The sequence below is a fragment of the Drosophila subobscura genome, chromosome J (assembly GCF_008121235.1).
Source record: "Drosophila subobscura isolate 14011-0131.10 chromosome J, UCBerk_Dsub_1.0, whole genome shotgun sequence".
Classification (NCBI taxonomy): Eukaryota; Metazoa; Arthropoda; class Insecta; order Diptera; family Drosophilidae; genus Drosophila; species Drosophila subobscura.
In genome coordinates, this window is record NC_048532.1 from 7118124 (window position 1) to 7144426 (window position 26303).

Genomic DNA, 26303 nt, shown 5'->3' on the forward strand with positions numbered 1-26303 from the left:
GCTTTGCCGCTCTCCCGATCTCACGCAATACCTGTTCACGCAACTGCATCAGTTTCTTGCTCTCTCTCGTCAATAGCGACAACTTCTTGCTCTATCTCGGCAATAGCTGCAATCTATAGCTCTCTCTCAGCAGTTAGCTCCATCGCTGCTCTCTCATAGTGAAAACAGTTAATGTGACATAATCGACGTAGCTGTGTCGCGCTCTCAGCAAATACGCACATAAAAGTATAAAATAATCCCAAACTGTACGGTGTATATTTCCATGCAGTTTTGTTGTGTATCTTCTTATTGTTATACATTCTGTCGTGACAACTACAGGTACCCTCTATGCTACGTATATACAACAATATTTAATGTAGATTAAATTTAAAATGAAGTACCGAAAGCCTACATACAATATAAGATCTTATGCACTCATAAAACCTTAAATTTCATTCCAATTTAAATAAGTTAAAAGTAATTTAGCTACACAAATAAGTTTACCCATAAAATCAACCGAAAGAACGCAAAAGTTCTAACCGACATATTCCCCCAGGCAAATATCGCCCCAACATTCACATCAGAAACAATTTAGAGCAAATTTCTTTGAAAAAGTTTCCCCCACAAATGTATGCAGAAATGCAGAAAAGAAACCGATGGCAAAACCAAATCAAAAGGCAGCGGCGGCGACCTTTTTGCAGGCAGCATTTGTCGCGTGCCGCACAAAAGCATTTCGATAAACTAAAAAGCGTTAAATGTCATTTACGTGTAACCCGATACCCGAAACAATAACAGTCCCCCTCCGGCCTTCCCCTCTCAGCCGTTGGCCATTTATATGGCCAAAGTTTTTCACGCCATTTCACTTTGGGTCTGAAATGTTCGGTAAACATGCAAACCGGCAAACCCGAAAAAAATGCAGAGTGTACATAGTATAGAGGAATTTTGTTTAGATTTATGTGTCAACAATGCGCAGCAAATTAAGTTAAGCGTTATTTCTATTGCCTACATTATGGGGCATGCCCCATTGTGGCATTCGGTTCTTTTTTGTTGTACCTACCCATATTCCACAGCTCCTGCCTGCCATGCTGTTCATTCTGTTCATTTTTATTGCATTGTCATCGAATTTGGTTGGGGCTTTGCATGGAGCTTATTCTCTGCTTTTGATACCCATTCAATAGAGGGAATGATGATTTTTTGTAGATGCTGGCAGTGCAGAGGAGCAAGAATTTATTCGTCATTGATTATGCAGGATTATCCGATTTAAAGCGACACATCTGAGAGGGACCTTCTGCCATTAGAACAATGATGCTCCAAGGGTATCGAAAGCTTCGTCTATCCGCAGCTACACATGTCTTCTGTCTATCTGTTTTTATATTCCTGCGTAAATAGAGAATTTTTTCATATAATTCAAAGCTTCGTTAGGTAGGGGAGGGAATGGAGTGGAATGGAATTGCTGTGTCGAAGCGGAGGCTTGTGGAGGAGCAACAATAGCCTGCCATCATGGCAGTGCATTTTCAGTTTTAATAATGCAAAAATACAAAATGCAAACATTTCCGCAGGGTCGATTGGGATTGCATTTTCTCCCTGGGCTCTGGGGGCATGGTGGGGCATGAGGCTGCTTGCTACTGTTGCTGTTGTGGTGGATTGGGGGTATATTGCAACAGTTTGCGCGACAGTTTTATTGCATAAGTCAACACAAGTTTGTGCCACAAAATATGCACTCACCCACGTGGATGTCTCTGTATGTGTGGGTGTATGTTTGTATTGGTTTCCTGCTCATGTTCTGCATTCCTATCTGTGTTCCTGTGTGCCCGTTTTCCCCGCTTTTCCAGCAGTAACTTTTTTATTGGGTCACACACACCGAAGCGTGGCCAGGGCATGGGCAGGGCATACCCTTTTCCCTCGGATGTAAACCACTTGAAAATGGTATTTTCATTTCAATTGTTTATTTATTGCGGCACTTGTTCGCATTCGATTTGCCAGGGAGTGCTGAAAAATAAAACCAACACCAAAAAGTTGCCCCGAAAATCGCTTGCAATAATACCTCTTTCACCTGTTGGGGGCAAATGCTATTTAAGAGGTGGAAAAGTGTTGAAAATCCAACAGAAAACTGCAGATATTTTATGTAAAAATGTAGTTAAAGCCTTAAACTAATTTAAAACCTTAACTAACTTGTCCTTTCTTTTGTTTCTTTTGCTTTCACAGTCCACAGTATTGATTGCCAATGAGGCTGCAGATTCCCAACAGAGCTCAGCCCTCTCGAATGTCGGCACAGGAGGCGGTGGTACAGGCGGCGGCGGCGGTGGACCGCCTGGCTCCCCGCTCTGCAGCTCCCCGTCCAGCGTCACAGCATCGCAAGCCACAGTCGCCGCAGTAGCAGCCGCAACATTCAATGGAAGTGCCACAGATAGCAGCATGTCGGGCAACACCTCACCGATAGCCAGCGGCGAACCGCTGCTCCAGACGCCGCCCGCCATGCAACAGCAGCAGCAAATGCCGCTCCTGTGCAGCAGTCCCACATCAATGGCAGCAGCCACATCCGTCACGGCCAGCTCGATAGCCGCCGGAGCACTGGCTGCCACCAGCAGCAGTGGCGTGGGTGTCGGCCTCCTGCCCACCGCCGGTCTGGACAGCATGGCCAGCATGGCCAATGGTGGGGCGTTGGTGGTGCCGGCGAGTACCTCGCAAGTGATTGCCCACCTGAATGCAGCAGCGGCAGCAGCCAGCGGCATCATGACCGCCTCCGTGCAGTCGCCGAATGTGGTCACGAGTCTGACCAGTGCTCTAGTCCCCGCACAGGCGCTGCCGACGGTGGCCCAGGCCGTCGCCGCCTCCATGGATGCCAAAAGTCAGCCCAAGCGGCTGCATGTCTCCAACATACCGTTCCGTTTCCGGGACCCCGATCTGCGTGCCATGTTTGGGGTGAGTGCCGAGAGTGTCCTCAGGGATAGCATGAAATTAATTTATATTCTTTTCCCCCCTGCAGCAATTTGGAACCATTCTGGATGTGGAAATCATATTCAATGAGCGCGGCAGCAAGGTAAGTCCTGTGGCACGTCTATCATTCCAGAGGCGCCTGCTCCGTCTTCCTTCATGGCTGTCTCTCTATCTGCCTGCCTGCCTCCAATTGTGTGGGACATTTTGCATCTAATTGTCGCACAATTCATTTAAATTATGCACTCCAGGTATTCCCAGGAGATGTTTTGTTCGTCGCTGCCTTGGCAACCAGAGCAGCCGTGTTGCTGGCCCTCTCGTAGCTGTCCTTCTTTTTGTATTTTAATTTAACATTATTATGGAGCTTGGCAAAAATAATTGCATAGTTACCATGGCACCAGGAATGTTGCATAATTTAAGGCGTTCCAACACCTTGAGATATTCTCTAGTGCCAGAGACCAGAGCAGAGAGACGGAAGCTGAGGCTAAGGCTGAGAGGAAAGATCTGAGAGCCATGGAGTGAAGACAGAGCGCAAAGTGTAGGGCACGTGCATGTCGCAGTCGCAGTCCAATCCCTCCCTCCCTCCCTCCTCATCCAGCCCCCAGAGACCCTACATCCATCGTTCAGATATATAAGCGAAATGTGCCAATGGCCCCTGTCCGAAGCATGTCCTTGGCCGCTCCACGTACCATGCCCCAAGCCCCAAGCCCCATGCCTTAAGCCCTGCCCTGCCTTGTTGATGTATTTTTTGTAGCAATAGCTTTTTGAAAACGACTACAACAAAAATAAAACAAAACCCTCCTCCTCCGCCCCCAGAGAACCATGTTGTTTGGATTATTTATAAGAGAAATGTTTTATATTTTTTTTAGTTTTTAGTTTTTGGAAATCGTAATCTATATATATATATACTCTATATGTTTCTTTAATTGCATGTTTGATTGCGAATGGCAGGGATTCGGTTTTGTAACATTCGCTAACAGCAACGAAGCAGAACGAGCACGCGAACGTCTACACGGCACCGTGGTTGAGGGACGCAAAATCGAGGTGGGTGCATGCCATATACCATATCCATATACTTACACAAACACACACACACACACACACACACTCCTCAACACATCCCCCCCACGTTAAGAAAGACAGAAAAGAATCCACCACTAATTTTCACATCGCAAAAGTAGCTGAAAGAAATTGCTTTTCAACTTTTAATCCTTGCGTGTCCGTTCTCCCAATGAGAGGAGATGGCTTTAAAGTAATTGTGTGCGCTCTACCAATCCATAATTGTTGTTCGTTTAATTCAAGGATCGCCTCACGCATTGTCAGCACGATTTTGTATGGGGTCTGCTCTTGCCTGTCGTGATTGATTTTTTAATGTGTGTTCAGGACTGGGATTGGGATTCTTATTTGCCTTTCATTAAAAATTAATTACAATTCGCCCCACGCCTTTTTGTGCTTGTTGTACCTTCCCTTTTCTCTCTTCTCTTCTTTTTTTATTCTGATTAATGTTAAATGTTAAATGGAGAGCCGCATATAATTGGCATTTAAAATATGCTGAAAATGCACAAAGTGCACTGTGATATGTCCGTGTATTGGACTGTCCGTCCGTCTGTCTGTCCGTCCGTGGGGTGATGGTTGGTTAAACAAATTAACTGAGCCGCACAAAAGGCTGTGCTGTGCTATGTTATTTCCATTTTCCGCTTTCCGCTTTCCACTTGGTTGTGTGCTCGCCAAATGCCTGCGGCAATCGCACGAGTCTAATTAAGTCTCTGGGTCCACAAAAAGGTTCTGCCGGCCACATGCCACACAATGTCCAGCCGGAAACGGATATCCGCTTCGCTAAAAGCCCACAAAAATTAATTCCGAAAAGTGTATATTAATCGAACAGAAATTAAAACGAAATAACTATAAAGATTTTATTGAATTTATTTGCGATTGAAACTTATACACAAATTATTGGCGAAACATTCCTGCAGTTTTCTAATGAAAAAACTCTAACCCGAAAAGAGGAAAGGAACGACCATAAAGAAAAAGGCAAATACAAATTAATTTTAAACTGAAAACCAAGTCAAAAGTATTAAAATAAAGTAAATCAATAAATTCTCAGCTAAATCAAAAATGTAAAAAATAGTTTTTCCATCCGAAGCTTAAGTTTAAATGAGAAAAATTAGAAACACACCCACCAACACATTTCCCAACACCAACAACACTTAAACACACACAATTTGCAAAGATTTGTTTTTGTAATTGTTAACTAACACATAATTTATTTCTACATTCTCTATTATACATGCGATCTCTCTAAATACTCTACCTTTTCGTGTGTATATGATATATAAAATTTAAAAAAATATATATAAAAACTCATCACCAAAAACCAACAACTACAACAACAACAACCACCACCGCTCGCTGATCGCTCGTTAAAACCAAAAAATAAAAACAAATATAACCAATTGTGAAGGTGAATAACGCCACTGCACGTGTACAAACCAAAAAAGTGACAGCAGTACCCAACGGTAAGTGATTCTAACACATGCACATACACACTCACACTCATAGATAAACACAGAACACACACACACACGCACATATGTATGAAGAAACATGGAAGCTAGGTTTAAGCCACGTAACGAAACAAGTTTAAATGTTGAGCAAAAGAAATGCAATTACGATGAAATGCAACAGCCACAGAAAAGTACAAGAGCAAAAGTGCAAGAGCAGGGAGCTGCAGCAACAGCGACAGCGACAGCCATGCCATGCCATGGCAAATGAAGTCCATTTTAAGTACTGTCTAAACGTGTCTTTTATTTCGTAACTTCATATCTGGAAATCCGCTGCAGCTTTCACGATCAATAGCCCTATGAAAGTGTTGCCTTAAAAGTATAAATATCTGTTTTACTTTGACTAATATATGCTGAAAAAAGATCCTTAAGAAGTACTTGTGCTTGTCCGATAGATTGATTCAATAAGCTGCCATATGAGGTATTCAATTTCATTTGATTTTGAGTGCTTCCAACATGATATTCTGTAACCAAAATTTAAGGCTTTTAAAATTAAATTTCCCTTTTTGCTGCTCACACTTTTCATACCACAATCCGCCCATAAAGTAGCTGCTGCCACATTTAGCCAGTACTTAAAATTCCCATTGTTGCTTCTGCTGCTGCTGCTGCTGCTCCTACTGCTACCACCGTTACTGGCTGCTTTCTTAACATTCCCTTAGTTTTAGTTTTTAGTTGTTTTTTCATATACTTTGTTGTTTGTTTTGCCTTGGAACTTTTCGCATCAACTTCTTTTGGTGGCCAAAAACTGAAACTAACTGCAACTGAGAAATTGAGTTGCCAGCGAGCGAGAATGTGTGTTTCCTAATGAAAATGCAACGTTTCCCCACCACCACACCACCAACCTCCTGTACTTTACTCCTTTTTGTGGGGCAGCACACGTTGGAAAATGTTCACCCCGTTTTGTTTGTTAATCGAGTATGCCAGGGGGGCTGGAGGCAATCAACCAAACCAAAAAAAAACTTGTTAAAGCGGAAACTGTGCCACTAACCTGTTGGAACGCATTCAATATTTGACTTCTGACTGCTTTTTCTTGTGTAATTTGTATTATTCTTTTGGGGTTGCGGCTGCCTAACAAAAACACTCAAACACAAAACCAAAATAATATTTAATAATAAATTAATTTCGTGTGTATTTGTGGTTTCGATTAAGTTATGTTTAATGCGTCTGCTTTGACTACTTTGGTAATGATGATGATGATTATTGATGATTGAAGATTGATGATTGACAAGAATTACTTATATTTTATCATTTTATCGTTCTCTCTCAAACACCCCACACAGTTGTACTGACCAAAGATGGTGCCATACCGGCCCCAGCTCTAGGTGAGCCAAACCCAAACAAAAACCCACCAAAAATAGAAAATCTATAAAGAAACAAAAACCAAATTGAAGAATATGCAAGCAAATATCTTCGTTCTCTTTTTGTTTTTGTATCGTGTAGAAAAAACAAAAGCTAAGCTAAGATGGAAATGCCTGTGCCGTTGCCTGCCCCCCAAAAATATATGCATATTTATTGTGTCTTACAATCCCACCCACATTCACTCTTAGAAGACACTCAAAATAACGTTGAGGATAAGGACAAACATCTTGGCATGTTGCACGTTAACTGTCGCTACTCTTCCACCCCAACCCAACCCAATCGATTGGCTGAATGAAATCAAAATTTAAATTCTTTTCCCTGTCCCACGTTCAACACAAAAATGATACATATAATCCACAATATACATAAATGCTATGCTTAAGCTTATACGACAAACGGGCACCAGTCCCAGCATGTTTCACAACAATTCTGTAAGTGTGTCCTGTAAATTTAGTGGTGAAACTTGGATAGAAAAGAAGGTGAAGATCTTTTTCGTATACTAATTACATGCAGCTCTTAGAATAGACCATTTATCTGATAGATAATGGCAGTGAATCGTAGCTGATTAACTCTTACAAATTTCAAATTAAACTTCAAAGTTAGTTGGGAATTCTTTTCTTATATCCCCATCCTCAACCGATATATTTCCCTTTTAATTCTTCTATTTACACTCCTTCCCTCTGTAACTATTTTTGGATAGCCTTAAATTCGTTCAAGAACCTATAAAATATTTTTAAAAAATAATCTAAAAATATCTCTTGCCTATAAAATAATCTCCTTTCGCATCGTTCTACTTGAATGCTCCTAAATCCCTTCGATTGTTAAGCCATTTCCCTTAGTTGCTGTGCTCTTTCTGCATTGATTTCTTCCTGGAAAATGTTCTTTTATGAAAATCTATTACCAATTTCCCCTCTTAAAGTTAATTCAGCTAGAAGTTCTTAGATATTTCATGTGCCATTTTGAAGTTTAGCACTGAATTTCTGTGGAACTTGTGGCTGCTGGCCTGCACAAAAGTTTCTTCTTTCGCTTCTTTACAAATAACTATCAAAAGGGAGAAGTGAGGGGGGAGTTGAGTGGTAGATGAAACCGAGAAAAAGTTTTTCCATGCAATGTATAATAAATAATACTGCTGATTAAATCGTCTCCACTCTGTTTGCCATTAAAAAGTATTCACAGAGCACAATCTATACTTTTCGTTCGTTGGTTCGTTCGGGCTCGTCCGCTCAATACGATAAGCCGCTTACAAACCAAACAAAACCCAAGCAAAACCCAAACCGAACCGACTGAGACCGAGGCACAGGATTGGGATAGGGATGTTCGAAGAGGGAGATCCCTTCTGGTAAAGCGGCTCAAAGCGTTGCCAGGAGCAGCGGGAGCAGCAGCAGACGTGGCTGCCCCAGCGGTCGGTTATCCTTCTGCCGATGCAAAATGCTTTTGTATTGCCAACAAAACTTGGACTTGAACGCAAAAAGGCCAATATGATTGAGGTTCGGAGACACTGGCAGCAGCAATAGCCACAGACAGGGCTGGCCCTTTCAATGCACATCTCCAACCTCATACGCTGGATGCTCCATGCTCCATGCTCCATGCTTGGGAGCTGTGTGCACGTGCACCTAATGCGCTTCATTTGCGTTGCACTAAATGCTGGAGGTCTCCCTGGGGGTGGACTGGGGTGGGGCGAAGTATTCTATTTAGAGAAAAGCTGGCTAAAGGCCCTGCCCTGGCAGGATATTAGAGACGAAGCTCCCGTACTGCACTGCCTTGGCCTGGCAGCAGTCACTTTATCACGTTTCGAACTTCTTTCGGCTTCTTTTGCATGGCAAATCGCTTGCAACATTATTACCCAGAGGCGGAGAGGAGCCAGCAGCAGCACTCACGTCGTTGTCCTGCTCGTTAAGGTGGCAGTCAGGCGGCAGAGGGATCAAACTGGCAGGAGCAGGAGCAGGATCCATCTGGCAGACAGTCAGTCAGTCAGTCAGTCAGTCAAGCGGTAGTCAGGGATAATTACAAATAAACCACAAAGTTGCAAAACATCTTGCACACACGCACACACACACACACACTCACTCACCGCATTTACTGCAACAACAGAAAAAAGGAAGAAATAAAAGCGAAATGTTTTGCTGGCTTGCCACAGTTGCCAGAGGCACGCAGCAGCACCCTGGGGGCATGCCGCAGAAACGTTTTATTTTGCTCGATGTGTTGTGTTATGTCTTATGCAAATGTGTGGCCCGCCCGCTGCCTTTTTGGAGAAAGTTTTCACTGTCTCCCAGTGTGTATGCTGATTTGCCACCCCAACTACTGCTGACTCTGTCCTGTCTTTGCAACTTTCTTGGTGTTATTTTTTACGTTGATCCTTTGACATGTTAAACTTAATGCGCCTTTATGTCGCCCTCCACTTTCTGCACCCAACCGGCAAGTGTCTGTCTGCCTGCCTGTCTGCCTGACATGTCTTTTACTGCATTTTTGGGTATTTATTTTACCATTTTCCTCGGCAACACAGACTCTCCTGTGCGGAGACAGGAGCGTAGCTCATTGTGTGCGCAGCGAGGCATTCGTTTGCCATTGTCGTTCGCCTTTGCCATTTGCTGATTTTCCATTTTGTTGAATGCTTGCAAAGCCCTTTTTTGAGAGATGCTGCATGCCCCAGAAAGTGCCATCAGAACCATGAACCCAAGCCACAAATCAATTAGAAACTCTAAAATGTATCTACGTATCTGTATCTCTGTGTTTTGTATGTATAATCACTCAAGCTGTACCATATAGAGCTGCCTGTTTTTCTGTTTTCTGTGTGTGCTACTCTACCCATAAGACATGTATCCAAATATATATTGTATAATTGTTTAAATCGGAGAAACAAAACATGATAAAATCAAATCAAATAAAAGAATGCAATGAAAAATGAAATCTCCTTTTAAATACGAGAAACTAATGAAATTATTTTTGTCTTTTCCATGCCTGTGCTCCACAAATAAACATAAACATTTTGCCTGGGATGTGGTGCAGTCTGCGTACAATGGCCAGAAGGTAAGAGATTTGTCAACGTTTTTCCATTCCATACACTTTTGATGTTTTTATTGCTACCATTACGTATTTATTGCCTGCCGTACTTTTGTTTGTAAAACTCTCAAAAATAATACACTCACACACACTCACGCAATTAAACACTGAGAACAATAAGTTAACCATACGAGAGATTATACATACTGTACAAATAATCTATCAGTTTTTGTTTCTGCCCTAAAATATATATTAAATATATTTAAGAGATTTATTGAGACATGTTTTTTAGCTTGTAAGCCCGCAAAAACGAAATGGTTAGGGGCAGGACCAAAGTAATGATTGTGATAATAATTACTTGGAGTATACATAAAATGTACAATGTGGTTAGGGTCATCGACGGTCGGTCGGTAGGGAGGATCGAGAAGGTTCAAAGTTCATCAAACTGGCATTCGTTTTACATTGTCTGATTTATTGAGAACCAAACAGCATTTTACATTTGTGTTACATTTTTGCCATAGAGACATGTACATTCGCTTTCCTTTCGTTTGTGTTTCGATTCGTTTTGGTTTTTGGTTTTGTGTGTGGTAGGTCCCGACGGAAATAAGATTGCATTAATCTATAAATCTACCATAAACCGAATGCATACAAAAATCCAATATATTATATATAAATAATAATGCTGCAACAATAACTATTTGATAACTGTTTTTTGGTAACTGTTATACTTGGTTTCCGTTCCTTAATGTATCATTTTTTTTTTAAATTATGTTTTTGGAACTGAAATGGAAGCAGTATGAAAAATTCCAATTAACCCACCCGCTCGACAACAACAACTACAGTCCCGGCTCGGCCATTTTCTTACTAGTCTTGATATAATGATAATTGATTGATTGATTGATAACTGAGATGATCTTGCGATCATTCCAAGTGATGATATGAGTTTAGCATCATTCTATTTGCGGCTGTGTTGTCTTATGCATACTACCTACTACCTACTATATAAACCCTATATTATGATACCCTATAAAATACCACAAATCACGTTTTGTTCTGCCTATCTTGAATATATATTCTTATATTTTGTTTGGTTTTCCGACACACTCTCCTTTCTTAACAATCAGTTCTAGTTCTGTTGTGTATTGTATTGTTCTTTATTACATATAATTTATTCTTTGTTGTCTTTGAGTTCTCGTTTATTGGTATTACGTTTCTTACGTTTGTTCTTTGGTCTGAACATGTCTGAAAATGCTCCTTAGCTGCGTAACTACTCGTATTTATAATCTCGTACTCGTAACTGTAAACTTCATGGTAATAACCTGGTAACTCTCTCTCGTCGCGAAGCCAAAGATCCAAATTCCGACGAACTAGCACTAGAACTAAGCCAAAAGCAAAAGCAACAACAGCAAATATTGCAACATCATCTACAGAACCGCCTCAATCGCCTCCCACTGCATCCACTTGAATATATTATGTATATATTATGTAAAACACACACCCACAACACACACACACACACTCATCGAACTCCCACCCATAACCCATTGAACTGGTGACCAAAAATTGATAATTGATATGAAAAAACTCAGGATATCGACTTCCGGTGGCCGCAGCCTGGCCCTTCCTCGGTCCACCCGTTGGCGCTGGAGCGCCCACGTTGACGCCCATGCAACTGCCCGTGTCCATGCCCGTGGCCCAGGCGGCACCAGCGGTCCCAGTGGCAACGCAGGCTTCGGCAGCGGCCGCTGCTGCTGCTGCTGCAGCTGCCGCAGCAGGTGGCACGCCCATTATGCTAACAGCACGCCCACCGCACAGCGCCATGTCCAATGCAGCGGCGACAGCAGCGCAGCCTCGGCGGAGGTACTACGAGCACAAGTATATGATCGAATCTGAGAGAAGAAGTGATGATGGATGGGTCTTTGGTGAAGGCGTGAGGCAAGGCCAAACAAGCAGAATTCAAAAATCGAAAAGAAAACAACACTGCAACAAGAATCAGAATCCAACAACAAGATCACCAACTCTCTTTAGCTATGAGTCAATTCTGTACCATATGATACTATGCCGTGTAAATGTTTGTTGTCTTGTTAGTTTGGTTTACGCATTTGGGTTTGAGCTACATATCTGAAACGTATAATCTAAACTATCTAAATATTGCATACCTTTTTGGCGCCCTTGAGATTGCATTGTTCTAGGCACACACACCACCACACCTTAGTACACTCACACACACACTCGCTGAAACATCGAGTATGAATCGCGTATGAATCGATAATCCAACTAGTGGCAACCACATCCACAGATCCCCCACCAGCAACCCGAAACTACTGTACTCGTAAACGTAACTCTAGCCGTTAAGTATGTGGAGAAGGTTCTTAGCTTTAACCATAGTCTACATTTAATGTACTTACTATCTACATATACATATTTAACTACGTAAATCGCATATTCGGTAGCGAATATTTTGTTGGCAAGCAGCAAGCATTTTCCGTAAGGCCGTTACTCCTAGAGCATCATCCATACTCTCTCTCTCTTTGTACACTCTTTGTGCTCTCTTTCCATCTATATTTCATCTACTTCTGTGTCTGTTTTTATATTATATACATAAACATTGCAGTTTGCACGATTTTCGATTTGTTTTTGTGTTTAAAACTTCGCTTTAGCCAAACAAATTAAAAGAAAAACGAATTCAATTATCCAAAAATGAAAAGAAAATCTAATGAAAATTGAAATATCAATTCTGTGCATGTTACACCCCGCCGCGCCACTGCCTCTCAGAAAAATCAGTTTGTTCCTTTTAATTATTTCGTTAGCCACAGAAATTAGCACAGAATGTTGGCAATATTTTCCACTTTAAATTTGATCCAAATTGTTGTCCCCAAATTCTATGGTCCGCACTTGGCTGTGGCACACACAATTTTCAATTTCGGCTAATAATTTGCATACAAATATGGAAAATCGAATTTTTAATTGCACCCTGTCCAAACAACAATTTTCAATTTGCGGCTAAATGTTGCACATACTCTCACTGGGGGTACTCTCAGCCCACAAATATAAAAATATATAATATAAATTCTTCTTTTCATACAAATGTCAATTATGATTTGTGCAGTGATTTGCAATCAAAACAGCACTGCCCGGGGGTCCATTCCAAACCCCATCCATATGTCCATCCATACCTGGAGAGAGGCCAACCAGCCAGCCTTTTTGGTTAGCGGTCAGCTGTTGTGGGTCTGCCGCTTGGGAAATTGTTAATTATGAGGCATAAATGCAATTATTACAAATTGAGTGCGAAAACCGCATAGAATTATTTAATACATAAAAAATATATACATTTGAAAAAGAAATGTGGCTTTTATGTGCAGGCCACAAATTTCAATTTGAAAGAGTTTCATTTGTTATGGATCTGTCATATTGATCCACAGAGTTTTTCCAAAACTACTGTAAAGAATTAAGCAATCCTCTCAATTTTATTTCCCACCCTTAAATGGATTGCTTTGCCTTCTCTCTCTCTCTCATCTCTTTTTAAACTGCTCTTAGATCGTACTTGCAGCCTTGCATTTCGATTCCTATCATCTATAACTATTCCATTATTTAGTAAATTTTTTTTTTTTGGCTAGTTTGAAACACATTTGAAAGGTGCAAGGTTTGAATAAAAGTGTAAATTTTAGTTTTAAACATTTTCTACATGCTTTTTGTACGCTCGTCGACCATTTCTAACCCACACACAAACACATTCTGCAATCAGTTGTTGCCAGTAAAATAAAAGGTCTTGCTGTACATATCGTACCATATGTATGCCCACTACTGTACTAAAGATCGGTCCAATGTTTTTTCGTTCTGTTGCTGATAATAATCTCTATACATAAACTTGCATATTATTTATATTTGAATATGCAATTGAAGATGCAAGTGCGTAGCATATCTTGGTAAATTGAGTGTTCTAATGTTAAGTAATTTTCGAATTAAACAAAACCCATTTACATATGTATGAGAACCACACGTACTATGTATTGTCTTATGTATTGTTATATGTATATACCATAAAAATATCATCTCAGCGCTATCTATATAAATAAAACCGTTACTACATAATGCGTAGAAATTTGCAAAAATATATATACTACATGTATATTCTATATACTTATTATATATACTATATGTAAATACATATTTACTTATATCGAAAAAGAGAGAAAACTAACCGCATGCGTTTTATGTTCTTTTCTTTTCCTTTTTTCTACTTTTTGCACACGAAAACAAATACACAAAAACACCCATACATAAACACATACACACACACACCTACACTGGTCAAAAATGTTGTGTGAAATCGTTGCAAAAAAAAAAAAATAAACCAAAAACTCGCAAAAAAATACCCACCCATCCCCGTTACGCCTCACAGCCGCCGTAGCCGCTGCCATGCGTGGAGTTGCCATTCAACGTGGACATGTGGGCGTGGTCGGTGCCACACCCTACCATCATCCCCATCATCCGCACCACCATCAAGCGCTGCTGGCGGCCTCCGCCGCCGCCGCCGCCCAACAGCACCAGCAGCAACGCCAGGTGGCCGCCGCCGCCGTGGCCGCAGCAGCCGCCCAACAGCAGCAGCAGGTCCACCAGCATCAGCAACAGCAGCAGCAACAACAGCAGCAGCAGCAGGTGCACCACCAGCAGCAGCAACAGGCGGCCGCGCACCACCAGCAACAGCAGCAGCAGCAACAACAACAGCAGCAGCAACAGCATGCCGCAGCCGCCGCCGCCGTAGCCGCCTCGCATCCGCATGCCCATGCCCATGCCCACGCCCATGCGCTCGCCGGACTGCAGCCGACCCTGCAGGCGGTGGCCGTGCCCACGGCCGCTGGCGCCAATGCCGCTGCCGTCGCCCAACAGCACTCGGCGCTGCAACAGTCACTGGCCGCTGCTGCGGCTGCCCAGAACCAGGGAGGAGTCGCCACCAATGCGAGTGCTGCTGCCGCGGCCGCGTACGCCGCACGCCTGTCGGCGGCCACCGGTCAACAGACGCCGGCCGCTGCTGCTGCGGCTGCTGCTTCCATGGCAGCGTCGGCCAATGCGGCCAACAATGCTGCCGCTTTGCATGGATTTACGCCGTAAGTAGAGAGTCCTCCGTGGTGGCTCGCAGCCTACGTCGGTGCAGCGACCACACCCAGCGACCGACCAAGTAGTTCTCTCCTTTCTTTTTGCTGTAGCTGTAACTTTTGTATTTTCTTTGATTTCTGCCAAAACCTTTTTGAATGTAGACTCCTAGAGCATTTATTTTTCTTTCCTTATTGTTGAACCCATTCTCTATCCGTTTTTGTTTAATTTTCAACGAAGCTTTCAATTGTTTATAGCTTAAAGATTGTTTTTTGTGTCCGAGTCCTCGCTCTCTTGCTAAGTATCTCTCTCTATCTATATCTGACTGTTAATATAACTTCTTGGTGACGCGTGTTTAATTTTTTTTAGCTATCTTGTGTGTGTAAAGTTTTAATATCGCATATAACGAAATCTACCATATAGTTTGATTCTATTTACAAATTAAAATCGCAGCAAGAACATACATACTAGAAACTCAAACCCAAACAGAATACAAAATTGCAGAAGCAGCAAAACGATAATTAACGCACGCAACAAAAAAACACAAAACTATTCATAAAGATCTAAAACCTATACTCGTACTATATATATATCCACATATCCACGTACTATATATATGCTCATATATTTTGACTGAGGGCAGTGTGTTTTTGGCATCGTTTACTATTATTATTATTTTGATTTTGATTTACTTTTGGTTAAGGGACCTACTTGATTGTGTATATTGTGTACCACTAGGCGTATGATGAATTTCCATTTGAATTTGACTTGAAAGTGTGGCGCTCAGCCAAGAGCCTTGCGTGCATGTAATCCACCCAAAAACACTTCACATAATACACCCTAAAACATATATCCAATCATATACCCATACATATCTATAGCTAGAGACCATTTGCCTATTCTTTTGTGGCTGCGCTTTACACACTCCACCCCAAACATACACCAGAACCCATACACCCTTACACCCATAGCGTATGAGTGAATGCCATGCCCCATTGAATATACAAACACACATCTAATCCCTCCCCCCAAATGCGAACTAATTAGATAGGTGCATGACATGTCTGTGTTCTGTCTTACAATCAAAAGCAAACATTTAAAAGCAAAGCAAGAAAACTTTAAGTATGTAGTTTTTGGGAAATGGAATGACCTATCCTATGTATGTGGTTGGTTGGTTGGTTTATCTTTTGCTAGTACTCTCTCTCTCTCTCTCTCTATACTATATAAACCACTATACATGTGTATGTTACCTTATAATTTTCCTTTCGTTCTCTTCAATCTATCAAAAAAAAAAAAAACATTTCCGCCAATCAGTTTGTCATCAAGCAGGGGGGACATCAGATCAGTTGGGAACAGTTTAGGAGCGTGTCAGGGCTAGTGTTTAGGTTTGCTTAGGCGGGGGATTGACTTACTTTTTGTTTAGTTTTGAGTTACGCCTTAAGTTTCAGCCATTTACCCACAGCATCCGGTACCAACGACAACAAAAACAATTAATCAAAACCAAAACAAAAAATACAAAACCAAAACAGAATGCGGATAAAGTTTTCATTGAATTTAAATTAAAACTTTTCCCCATCTGTTTCTCTCATAGCGTCCAAAACATAAACCACACAAGTGCGTTAAAAAAAAGAATGAACACGAAAACAAACAATTGAACCAAATAATCCCAACAAAAATCATCCAAAATAGTGAAGAAAATTTTTGAATTTTGCTTTAAGTGCCTCCAAAAATGAAACGAACGAGAGAATTGCCTCTCGTCGTTTGAAACCCTCACCAAAAATAAATCCCACCACTCAATGAACTACCCATATCACAATGTATTCATGTATTAATCTATGAATTTTCTTATTCACCCAAACGCAGTGTATACTATGATCCCTTCCTAGCAGCCGCTGCATCCGCTGATCCAAATCTACGCTTCCAGGTGAGTCGACCCCAAAGAGTTAGCTAATAAGCAAAACAAAATACAGAATATAGAATACAAAAAACTACCAAAACCAATAGCAATTACAATTACAGTTTAGGATACGTGTTAAGCTATGATTATGATCTCTAGTCTAGGCTGAACTAAACCGCTAACTTGTTCTGAAACAAACAAAATATATGAAACAAAAAATATCTATATATAAATTTTCCAGGCAGCCAAACCGGTCACTGAAGTTCCAGCCGCTCAGCCAGCCGCCATATTAAATGTAATAAAACTTTTTCAAACTAATATGCTAACCACAATCAAAGAAAACCAAAAAAGAGAAAAACAAAAACAAAAAAATGAAAGAACAATCTGTATTATTTATATTTTGATGGTACTTAGCTTGTGAAAAAAAAAACAAAACAGAAGAAAAGACACCGATTGAGTTTTGAAACATTTGACTTGGTTTTTGGAACAAAAGTTTATACATTTATACATACTTATCTACTATAGATCTTGTGTTTACTACTGCGCTTTTACCTTTTGTGTTTCCTTAATGCATTTTCCATTTTCTGATCCGAACTAACGTCGGAGACGCGTGCGTGTCCCGATTTGATTTCTTGCTGTGTAATATGTTTTTTTCGTTGACAACTGGTCGTAAAGTAAAGCCAGGCAGCTGCTTACCTTGAACACTTGTGTATAAGAATCTACCATACGTATACATACTAAATAATTGCATCCTTTTGTTTGGTTTTCATTTACCTTTCGAAGGCGTAGTGGCCACAAGTTCGCTTTGACGAAGCATACGCTCTGCGCTCTCTCTCTATCTCTTTTGATTATTGCTATCTTTCTTCACATTTTCTTTGCTTTTGCGAGTATACGAATAATACTTAAAAAATATTTAAAACATTTAATTATAATTATTCTTCAATGCTGTAACTACATTTTTGTAACTACTACGAATTTCTCTTTGGTTATTCTTTCACGACCGTTATCCAAACTATCGAAAACAACAAACACAAATCGAAAACAAATCAATTATTGAAACCAAAAACCCATAAATTACAGCGCCGCACTGTGACTACGCTAAACAGTAACCCACATACGATCAACCGCATTCCGGTACCACAGAATGTTTTGGTAAAAATAATCATATCTAGCTTTAGATAATTGCACCCGTTAAATACATCTCCCACCTGCCTCCCAAGTTCCCACAAATATTTCTGTTTGTTTGTTGCTCCCCAGTTTCGGTTGATGCCTTTATTCTGTGTATGTTCTATGCCCCCCTGCACCGTACCACATACAAAATATGTATCTGTATTTGTATATGTATATTCGATAAGTCTTAAGTTAACCCTAGTTGTATAATCTTATGTATGCTAAGTTCTTTGCTGGTTCCGTGTCCCGTTTTTACTTTTTGGGTTTCGTAGTCTGGCATCTTGGGTTCGTTCTCGGTAGTAATACTCGATTTCAATGGTTCTTCCACACTACAACTGCTACATAAACATTACATCAATGAGTACATAATATTTATGTACTTCTTTGGCAAGCACAAAAACACATCACATGCCACACCATCGACTCCACCATTTGCTTGCACTCGTTTATTTGGTTTTGGTTAAATCTTACAGTTATCTATATTTACTCGTACATACAATCAATATACTACAATATTACACGTACTACCTTTATTTTTGGCCTTTCCGGTTTAGGTTCCTAATTTTTCACAAATATTTGCCTCACTGTCTCTCCTCCGCTAGTCTTGCCGTTTGCCGTTGTCGTCCCCCCAAATTTGTAACTGCGTCTGTTCCTTTAGCCTTTTGCCCCATTGCCCGTTGTTGTCTAACGCCCGATCTGCTTGACATTATTCCAGGCCGCTGCTCCGCTGTTAAAGACACCCCTGTCTCAGGCCCAGCAGCAGGCGTATGCCACGGCTGCCACCACCTACACGGCTGTTGCTGCCCGAGCGGCCTATGGTGCCGCTGCAGCAGCAGCCGCCCAACCGGCCCTGGCCGGATATGCCACCGTAGCGGGGTAAGTTCTCCCTACACCCTACACATCCACGGATTTCGATGAGGTTCCCACTCCCATTAACTCTCATTATTCGGTCGCTCAAACCAAAATTCATTTACCAAAATAATCAATAACCGCCACTAATATTTTCATGGGTTGAAAGCTTAGATTTGAAAGTATTTGTTGGTATTGTAAAGACTGCAAAACATTTGAAAATAATGTTCTATATCATTTGATTGAAAACTTTATTCATTTTTCTGTATGTATTTATATTTATTTCTTATATGTATTATCTAGTTTTATATTGATTCATATTTAATCACTTAATACTTATTTTATCGCATAGTGTACTATAATTATTTGTATTCATATTTTCTTTAAGTTAATTTTAATTGTATTCCATCAATATATTATCATTTTATTTCTTTCAACTCTTATTTAACATTTTATTAATCGTTTAACTATTTATTTTCATCCGTTCTTTGGTAACAATCTAACTTGACAATTGTGTTTGTAATTACTTAAAGTGTAGCAGCAGTCTAAAGCCCAACAAGGAAGCCCTAAAACTAACCTTTGAGCTCCTATGCACAATCATATCCAAACTAAACAACTTTCACTAAACATAGAAAACAAACACTAAAAAATAAAAAAAATATAAGCGGAAGAAATGAGCAACATCAAAATAAACAACTAATCATAACCAAAAACTAACTGGGAACACATCGTCATCGAGCAAAAATCACAAAATTATCCACAACTGAATCTTATTTGAGTTTACTAATAAGATGAAAATCCACAAAAATAATTTTTCTAGCTATGCGCGCGAGTATGCAGATCCTTATCTAGGACATGGCATTGGACCCGTGCCCGGCTATGGGGTAAGTAATATTCATAAACTACTTCAAATAAACTTCCAGAAAATATTCATATATTTTTATAAGCAAAACTAATCCGAAATCTTACTTTATTCTTTATTATTTTTCATAGGCAACCATGTACCGCGGCGGCTTCAATCGATTTACGCCATATTAACAACCATTAAGAACGCCAGTCAGCCAAATAATGCACTTGAACTACTACCCTCGATGAAAATGCTCAATATATGAACAAAGTAAATGCGAATAAGCATGTAACTTAGAAGTAAAATACTCCTCCTCTACGTACGTGCAGTAAGTAGAAGTTACAACCAAAACCGATAGATACAAGATACTCAACACACAACAGCCGCCGCTCAAAGATCTTGGAGAGTTGAAAATCAAAGCTAAATGCAACAACCAATTGCAAATGCAAATGCAAACAAAAAAGAGAAGAACATAAACAAATCAATGTCGTCCAGTAAAAGCCACAAAACAAAACCAAAAGAAACAAAAAACAAAAAAACGCTAAACACAGTTCTATGGAGTTTGTATAAGTAAACACAAAAACAAAACAAAAGTAAAGGAAGAAAGGAAAATTACATAAATTAAAAGAAAAGAAGAAAGCTCAGATTGCAAAACAGTTTTGCAAAAAAAAGTGAAAGAAAAACATGTGCTTCATGCGTAGATTTTTACCAGAACAAAAGCTGAAACTTTGTGCGGCAAAGCAGAATTTATATATACATACACATACATATATATACAGATATATATATATAAATATTATAACAAGATATATAGTTATGATATAGGCATTGTATTTGTATATCAAAAGCAAACAGACAAAAAAGAGCAATGTTTTTTAGATACTTTTCATGCGGTAACATCATCAGATAATAATATAAAACGAGCATACCTTTTGGTTGTTGATTTTAGAACTTTGTTGAGCTAAGTTTAGATCGATCCCCGTACGGTTTTAAATGATTTACCAATTATTTAGCATCAGTAGCATTGTGTAGTATGTAGTGAGCAAAAGGCATCAATCAGACAAATTAACCCATCAGATTATATTCTTCATTTATATTTGAACAAACTTCAAAGAGAGGGGACAGAGCACAAAGAGTTTGTTTACTTGCATACATATATTTTAGATATTTAATTTCATATTTGAAAATACCCAAAGAATACTCATTTCTGCACTGTGCATTGTCGACGAATTTATTTTGGATGCATTGCTTTGGTTGTTCCTAGTATTTTTATATATTTTGGCAGCTAAACCCAAACAGAACTCGAACGCGACTCAATTCGAATTGCTCAAAAAAATCGTAGTGCATAGGTACATTACATAAATGCAAAAGATCAACACGTAGACATATCCTTGGAATATACAATAAAATTTACTTTAAATGCCGCCATAGCAGCAAAGCAAACAAAAAAAGAAAAGAACAAAAAAAACACAAAAAATCTAAACAAAAAAATTAGAAATTAGTTTTTAAAAGTCAAGCTTCCAGTGACAAAAAAAGCCATTGATGAATGATGTGTGGAAATCGAATAATAAGCATTAAAAATTAAACAACTTTTAGCTCCTACTCCGTAGCACTTTCCTTGTGTGTTGTGTAAAGACAGAACCCAAAAAACTATTGAGAAAAGCAAAGATCAAAATGAATCTTTGACGTTCGTTGTTCACTTTCGGACTAGACCGAAAACACTTCCCCTAAGAAAACTAAGAATTTATTTTCTACACACACTCGAATCTAATTGCACACACAAAAACAAAAAACAAAAAACAATTGCTAAATGCAGAAATACCAAATGGAAACTTTTAACGTTGTGTATTCTTCAAATGTTAACGATCAAATGCTCAATGGTGACAACAAACAACCAAAATCGACATAAGTGTTCTCTATTTTGATTCTTAGGCAGCCACTGTCGTCAGTTACAAGTTTAAACTAGTTGTTTATGAACCCATACATACTATGCTAAACAAATCAAAGCTACTACAAAAATATTGTGTGTGTGTGTGTAATCGTGCAATTTTTAAGTGTTCAAAAAAACTAAGGCAAAACTATGCAAAATTATATGAAAAGTGACAGGCGGAAAATTGCATCAACTCCAAAGAGCTTCAAACTTTGATGGGTTTTCTTCTATTTTCAATCTAATCACTTGGAAACTGTCTCAGATTGTACATACCTATGAAGATATATAATATTTTACATTATTCCTCTCCCAAACACACGCACACACACCAATACAAAACGCACACAAAAAGAGATAAAGAGATAGGGATATAGAGAGAGCGTAGCAGCAGGCTATAGGGTTTGCCCACAGAAACTCGAAGCGAAGCGAAGCAATTATGTCATACTCAGATTTATACGCACATACAAATGTGTTAGTTTTTGTTTGATTCTCTCTCATAATTATTACGTATTGATATACTATACATTTACGTTGACATTTTCAAAGCCAAAGTTTATATTTTAAAACGATTTTTAGTTAGATATTAGTTAGTACGCCGATGACAGAGACAGAGACAGCGACAGCGACAGAGAGAAAATGGGACAGGGACAGGGACAGAAAGGTGAGCGAATAGGTAAAAACAATAAAAGCAAAATAATGATGAGAACAAAACGAACCCAACAATTGCCAAATTAAATGTAGCTTTCAAGTGAATTATCTATAATAAAGACGTAATTAAATATAAAACATTTTTCAAATAGCGCAGAAATAGTTTCACCCTAAAACCAACAGACACACACACAGATTTGGGTTTTATGAGCAGACAAAAGATACAAAAAAGTAAAAAAACCATCTAGTTATAAAGCAAAACTTAAACATAATACGGTACGATATATACATTTAAATTATAAACTCAACTTCCACCGCAATTTTAAAAAAAAAACAAAACAAAACAAAAACTAAGTGAAAACACAATTTTTGTCTTAAGCAAATGCGTTGAGGTGAGGGCAGAGTCAGACCTCGGAAAAATTATGCAATAAGTGCAAAACGCAACTCAATCAAACACTGCAGCTATATGGTAGCCTACGATAAATATATTATGTATATGATAAAGTTCTCATTTTGATCCGATTTACTTTGTGACCCCTCCCCACACTCCTCAACTCCCCAACTCCCAGAGTCGAATCTGTGTAGTCTAACCATAAGCCAGCGCCACTTTTGTTTAATTTCACATAGATCAGACGCGCAGGCGTCATATAAAGTATAAATATAAAGTATATAAATATACAGATATATATGTATATTAAATGAGAACTCTAATCTTTAATGATGTGCCAAATTGTAAGTTGTAACATTTGTTTTTTATGAGCAAATGCAAAAAACACAAATTGAAAAATAAAAATATGAATTAAAACATAAACTAAAACATTGAAAATAGCATTACACTTTCCACTCCCTCCCGAAAATAAGAAGCGAGAGCGAGAGCAAGCCCCCAATTGATTTTTAGATGGTAAAGGTGATGAAATATTTTTTAAATTGAAATATCGTGTATAGGGAACGAGAGGCGTCGGGGAACGGGAAGGCTCCCCCATTCCAGGCCCATTCCCAGGCGCCACCTTACAAGAAACCAAAACTAAATTACGATGGGAAAGTATTATATTTCAAAAACAACAAAAACAATCGCAGATCTGAGCCCAAACAAAATTAAAAGGTAAATCCAGCTCAAAACTTCTTCTATTCCGGATAGTACGTGTAGTATTGAAGGGCAATTCCAATAGCACTCTCACACAAAAAAAAGGAAACACACACAAAACTTTATTGGTTTAATCAATTTTCAATTTGTAAGGTTGTGACAAATTGTAAACAAACATAGAAAAACAAAATAAAACGAGAAACAAATGAAATCATGGCAAATCACTTGAAAACAAGCAGAAATGGATACGAATGTATGTAATATTGTATGGTAATGGCATATAAAATAGCAAACAAATGAAATCATTTGAGATTCATACAAAACACACATTTGGAAAAGCGAGGAAAAGTGGGCGAGAAATGCAATAAAAATAACTTTAAAAAAATGCAAAATAAAACGAAAAAGTTGGTATATTCATTTGAAGGGTCCTGCCGTCGGACTACCCTAAATAATGGTTCCTTTTACAGATTTTTGAGTGGCGCTAATGGAAGATTTAACAGCTGGGCAATCAATCATGGGACTAGCAAAAACTTATGGCTGTTTATCGCACATACTACATCAGCAGGAAACCCTTTGACGGCTCACACCTCCGGCAACGTTCAGCCAACATTTACGCATACAAAAATTTCATCAATCATCAATTTACCTTCCGGTTGAGGTCGGCAGTTTTTCTTCATTACTCGCAGCGCTGAGGTCCTTGTAATTAAACCTGATGGCGGGGCCATTTGCATGCAAGTTTATTACAATGCAACCGCAAACATTTAACACCTCTAAGTCCCCCGACAAACACACACCGTGCGGGTATATATTCAGTGTAGTGTGTGTGTGTGTGCGAGAGGTCCCTCGCGACATGCAAACGCTGTTAACCTGATTAAATCAAACAGCTCTAACGCTGGCTGGCTGGCTGCCTGCCATCGTCCAGCCTGTAATTATACAAATTTTCACATTTGATTGAAGAGCCCCGACACCGACAGTGGACATGACGTTTCTGAGGTAGCGCAGAGCGGGGTGCTGACCATTTTTAAATGACGCCCTGACAAACCGTCAACCACAGGAAGTAAACGCCTATGCGGAAAGGCAGCTCTCACACTCGCTCTCTCCATCTGGTTTGGTTTTGTCTGGCAGCTTTGGGCTTGTGGCCGCTGTGTGCGGTTGCTGTGTGACATAATAAATTATGCTGCATTCCAATGATTAATTTTAGATGTATGCGACATGACAGCCAATAATGGATAGGGGAAGCGAGACCAGGGACCGGGACCGGGACCCCCAGCGCACCCAATCGAATGCATACAAAATTAACAGTCGGAATTAGCCAGGAACCATCCTACTCGCAGTGCCCAGTGCCAGTTCATCCTGTGGCAGACAAAGAGAGAAATCTGTGGCAGGCTGCCCATGGGCTCTTTGCTTTCTTCTCTCCATCTATCTCCATTTGAATGGCCCACTGGGCCCCATGAATTATTACGTGCAATTATTTTCTAATTAATTATTTGACAGGACAGCGCAGAGCGGATGGCATGCCATGGTGCGATAATTTTTCGGGCACAATTGGGGTGGCCATTGGACATGGGCGCATAATGGGCGCCATTAAATTGGCCAGTGCCCGGACTTCTCTCTGGTTCTCGCAATGGAATCTGGCCAAAAATAATTTTTCGCTGGCAACGGAACTTGATATAGGAGATACTTAGCTATGTAGGCCACAAGTGGAGTGGGTCCTTGGGTCCGCGAAGTAAATGGAATGAAGCGAAATGATAGAAAATTGAGCGCTTTACGGTGAATTAACCAAGTCAGGCAGAAGCAGATGTTGGATTATGAGTTATGGTGCGAATACAGCTTTAATTAGTTTTGTTTTGCATAAAAATATTCTCGCGAAAATCTGCTAGAAAATCTTTCAAAACATCGAACAGACAAACTTATTGGAGACTCGCTATTGTTCCGATGATACCCGACTCGACCACTCCACCAAATTGCATCCTGCATCCTCGACCGCGGCGCAAAAACTAATTACATTATTTCAACTTGATGCAATCAGAGAAGTGCGTGTGCGTATGCGTGTGGGCGAGGCTGTGCGCGTGTGGTGGGTGGACAGCCCAGAATGGTTTACCCCAGTGACCATACACGTTTCGGTTCAATTGAATGCCACGCGCTGTGTCGAAAAAGAACAGAAAAACTACTTGTAAAAGTGAATGAATGGAAATCTCCAGGCCATGAGATACCCGCTAGTGCTCATCCCGCTGGCCGTGGCATGCATCGACTCGAATGCAGGATAGCCCTGGAGCTGTACGATTGCCCCGAGTGGCAGCGATTCAACGGAAAAAGCCCCGCGGCAGCCAAAATGGTCGAAATCCTCGCAGGACATGCCGATGCACGCAAATCACTGCAGAAATGCACATTGGCATGGGCTGAAACTGGAATGGAGCTTCCGGATCGCGGTATTGCTGGAGTGCTTTACGAGGCGCATCGGTTAGATGCTGGAGTATTGGTGTCCGTGTCCTGCTGCGGACCGTGTTGGATTAATGCCGGCAGCTGCGCTTACGCGAAACCCGTGGAGAACAACCGCCAATAATTCAGGGGCAAGAGTTGGGCATAAAAATCGCAGCATCTGCGCAACAAACATTGCTGCCTGCTGCCTCCTGCCAGTTGTTTGTTGTTATATTTTTGCTGTTAATTGCCGATGCATTGCAATAAAACTGCACACATCAGTACACACGCGGGCCGGAGATTTATAATTAACAGTGTCGTTGTCGCCTCGTAAGAGTACTCATACAAGAACGCGGTACGTGCCTCGCGAACGGTTTCAATTAAAAGTTTTTAAAGGCCCCACGGCCCTGATGTCATCTGTTATTATGCACAATGAGCTCCAGCTGTGGCTCTGCTCATTTCGGGTAGACAAAGTGGAGCTAAATGTCTAATTAATCGAGCACTCAGGATCATTTAGGAAGGAACCTTTAACC

At 40.2% G+C, this 26303-nt stretch overlaps 1 protein-coding gene across 37 annotated transcripts in view; it reads left to right on the forward strand.

Annotated features, from left to right (window-relative positions):
• The window catches only part of LOC117895375 (ecdysone-induced protein 74EF), a 94118-nt gene extending 71679 nt beyond the window's left edge, over positions 1 to 22439 (forward strand). For 3 of the 37 annotated variants that reach the window (XM_034802964.1, XM_034802969.1, XM_034802986.1), the window contains 12 exons: positions 2185 to 2901; positions 2966 to 3019; positions 3865 to 3957; positions 5375 to 5429; positions 9840 to 9860; positions 14236 to 14941; positions 16791 to 16851; positions 17066 to 17119; positions 17905 to 17976; positions 18710 to 18870; positions 19664 to 19727; positions 19837 to 22439. In XM_034802964.1, the coding sequence (XP_034658855.1) occupies positions 2185 to 2901; positions 2966 to 3019; positions 3865 to 3957; positions 5375 to 5429; positions 9840 to 9860; positions 14236 to 14941; positions 16791 to 16851; positions 17066 to 17119; positions 17905 to 17976; positions 18710 to 18870; positions 19664 to 19727; positions 19837 to 19881 (2103 nt within the window). In that variant the 3' untranslated portion in view covers positions 19882 to 22439. Of the gene's footprint in view, positions 1 to 2184; positions 2902 to 2965; positions 3020 to 3864; positions 3958 to 5374; positions 5430 to 6754; positions 6797 to 9839; positions 9861 to 11422; positions 11709 to 14235; positions 14942 to 16790; positions 16852 to 17065; positions 17120 to 17904; positions 17977 to 18709; positions 18871 to 19663; positions 19728 to 19836 lie in introns of those variants that run through there. The other 34 variants (XM_034802963.1, XM_034802965.1, XM_034802968.1 and 31 more) reach the window with 32 other exon arrangements.
• Positions 22440 to 26303: the final 3864 nt, after the last annotated feature.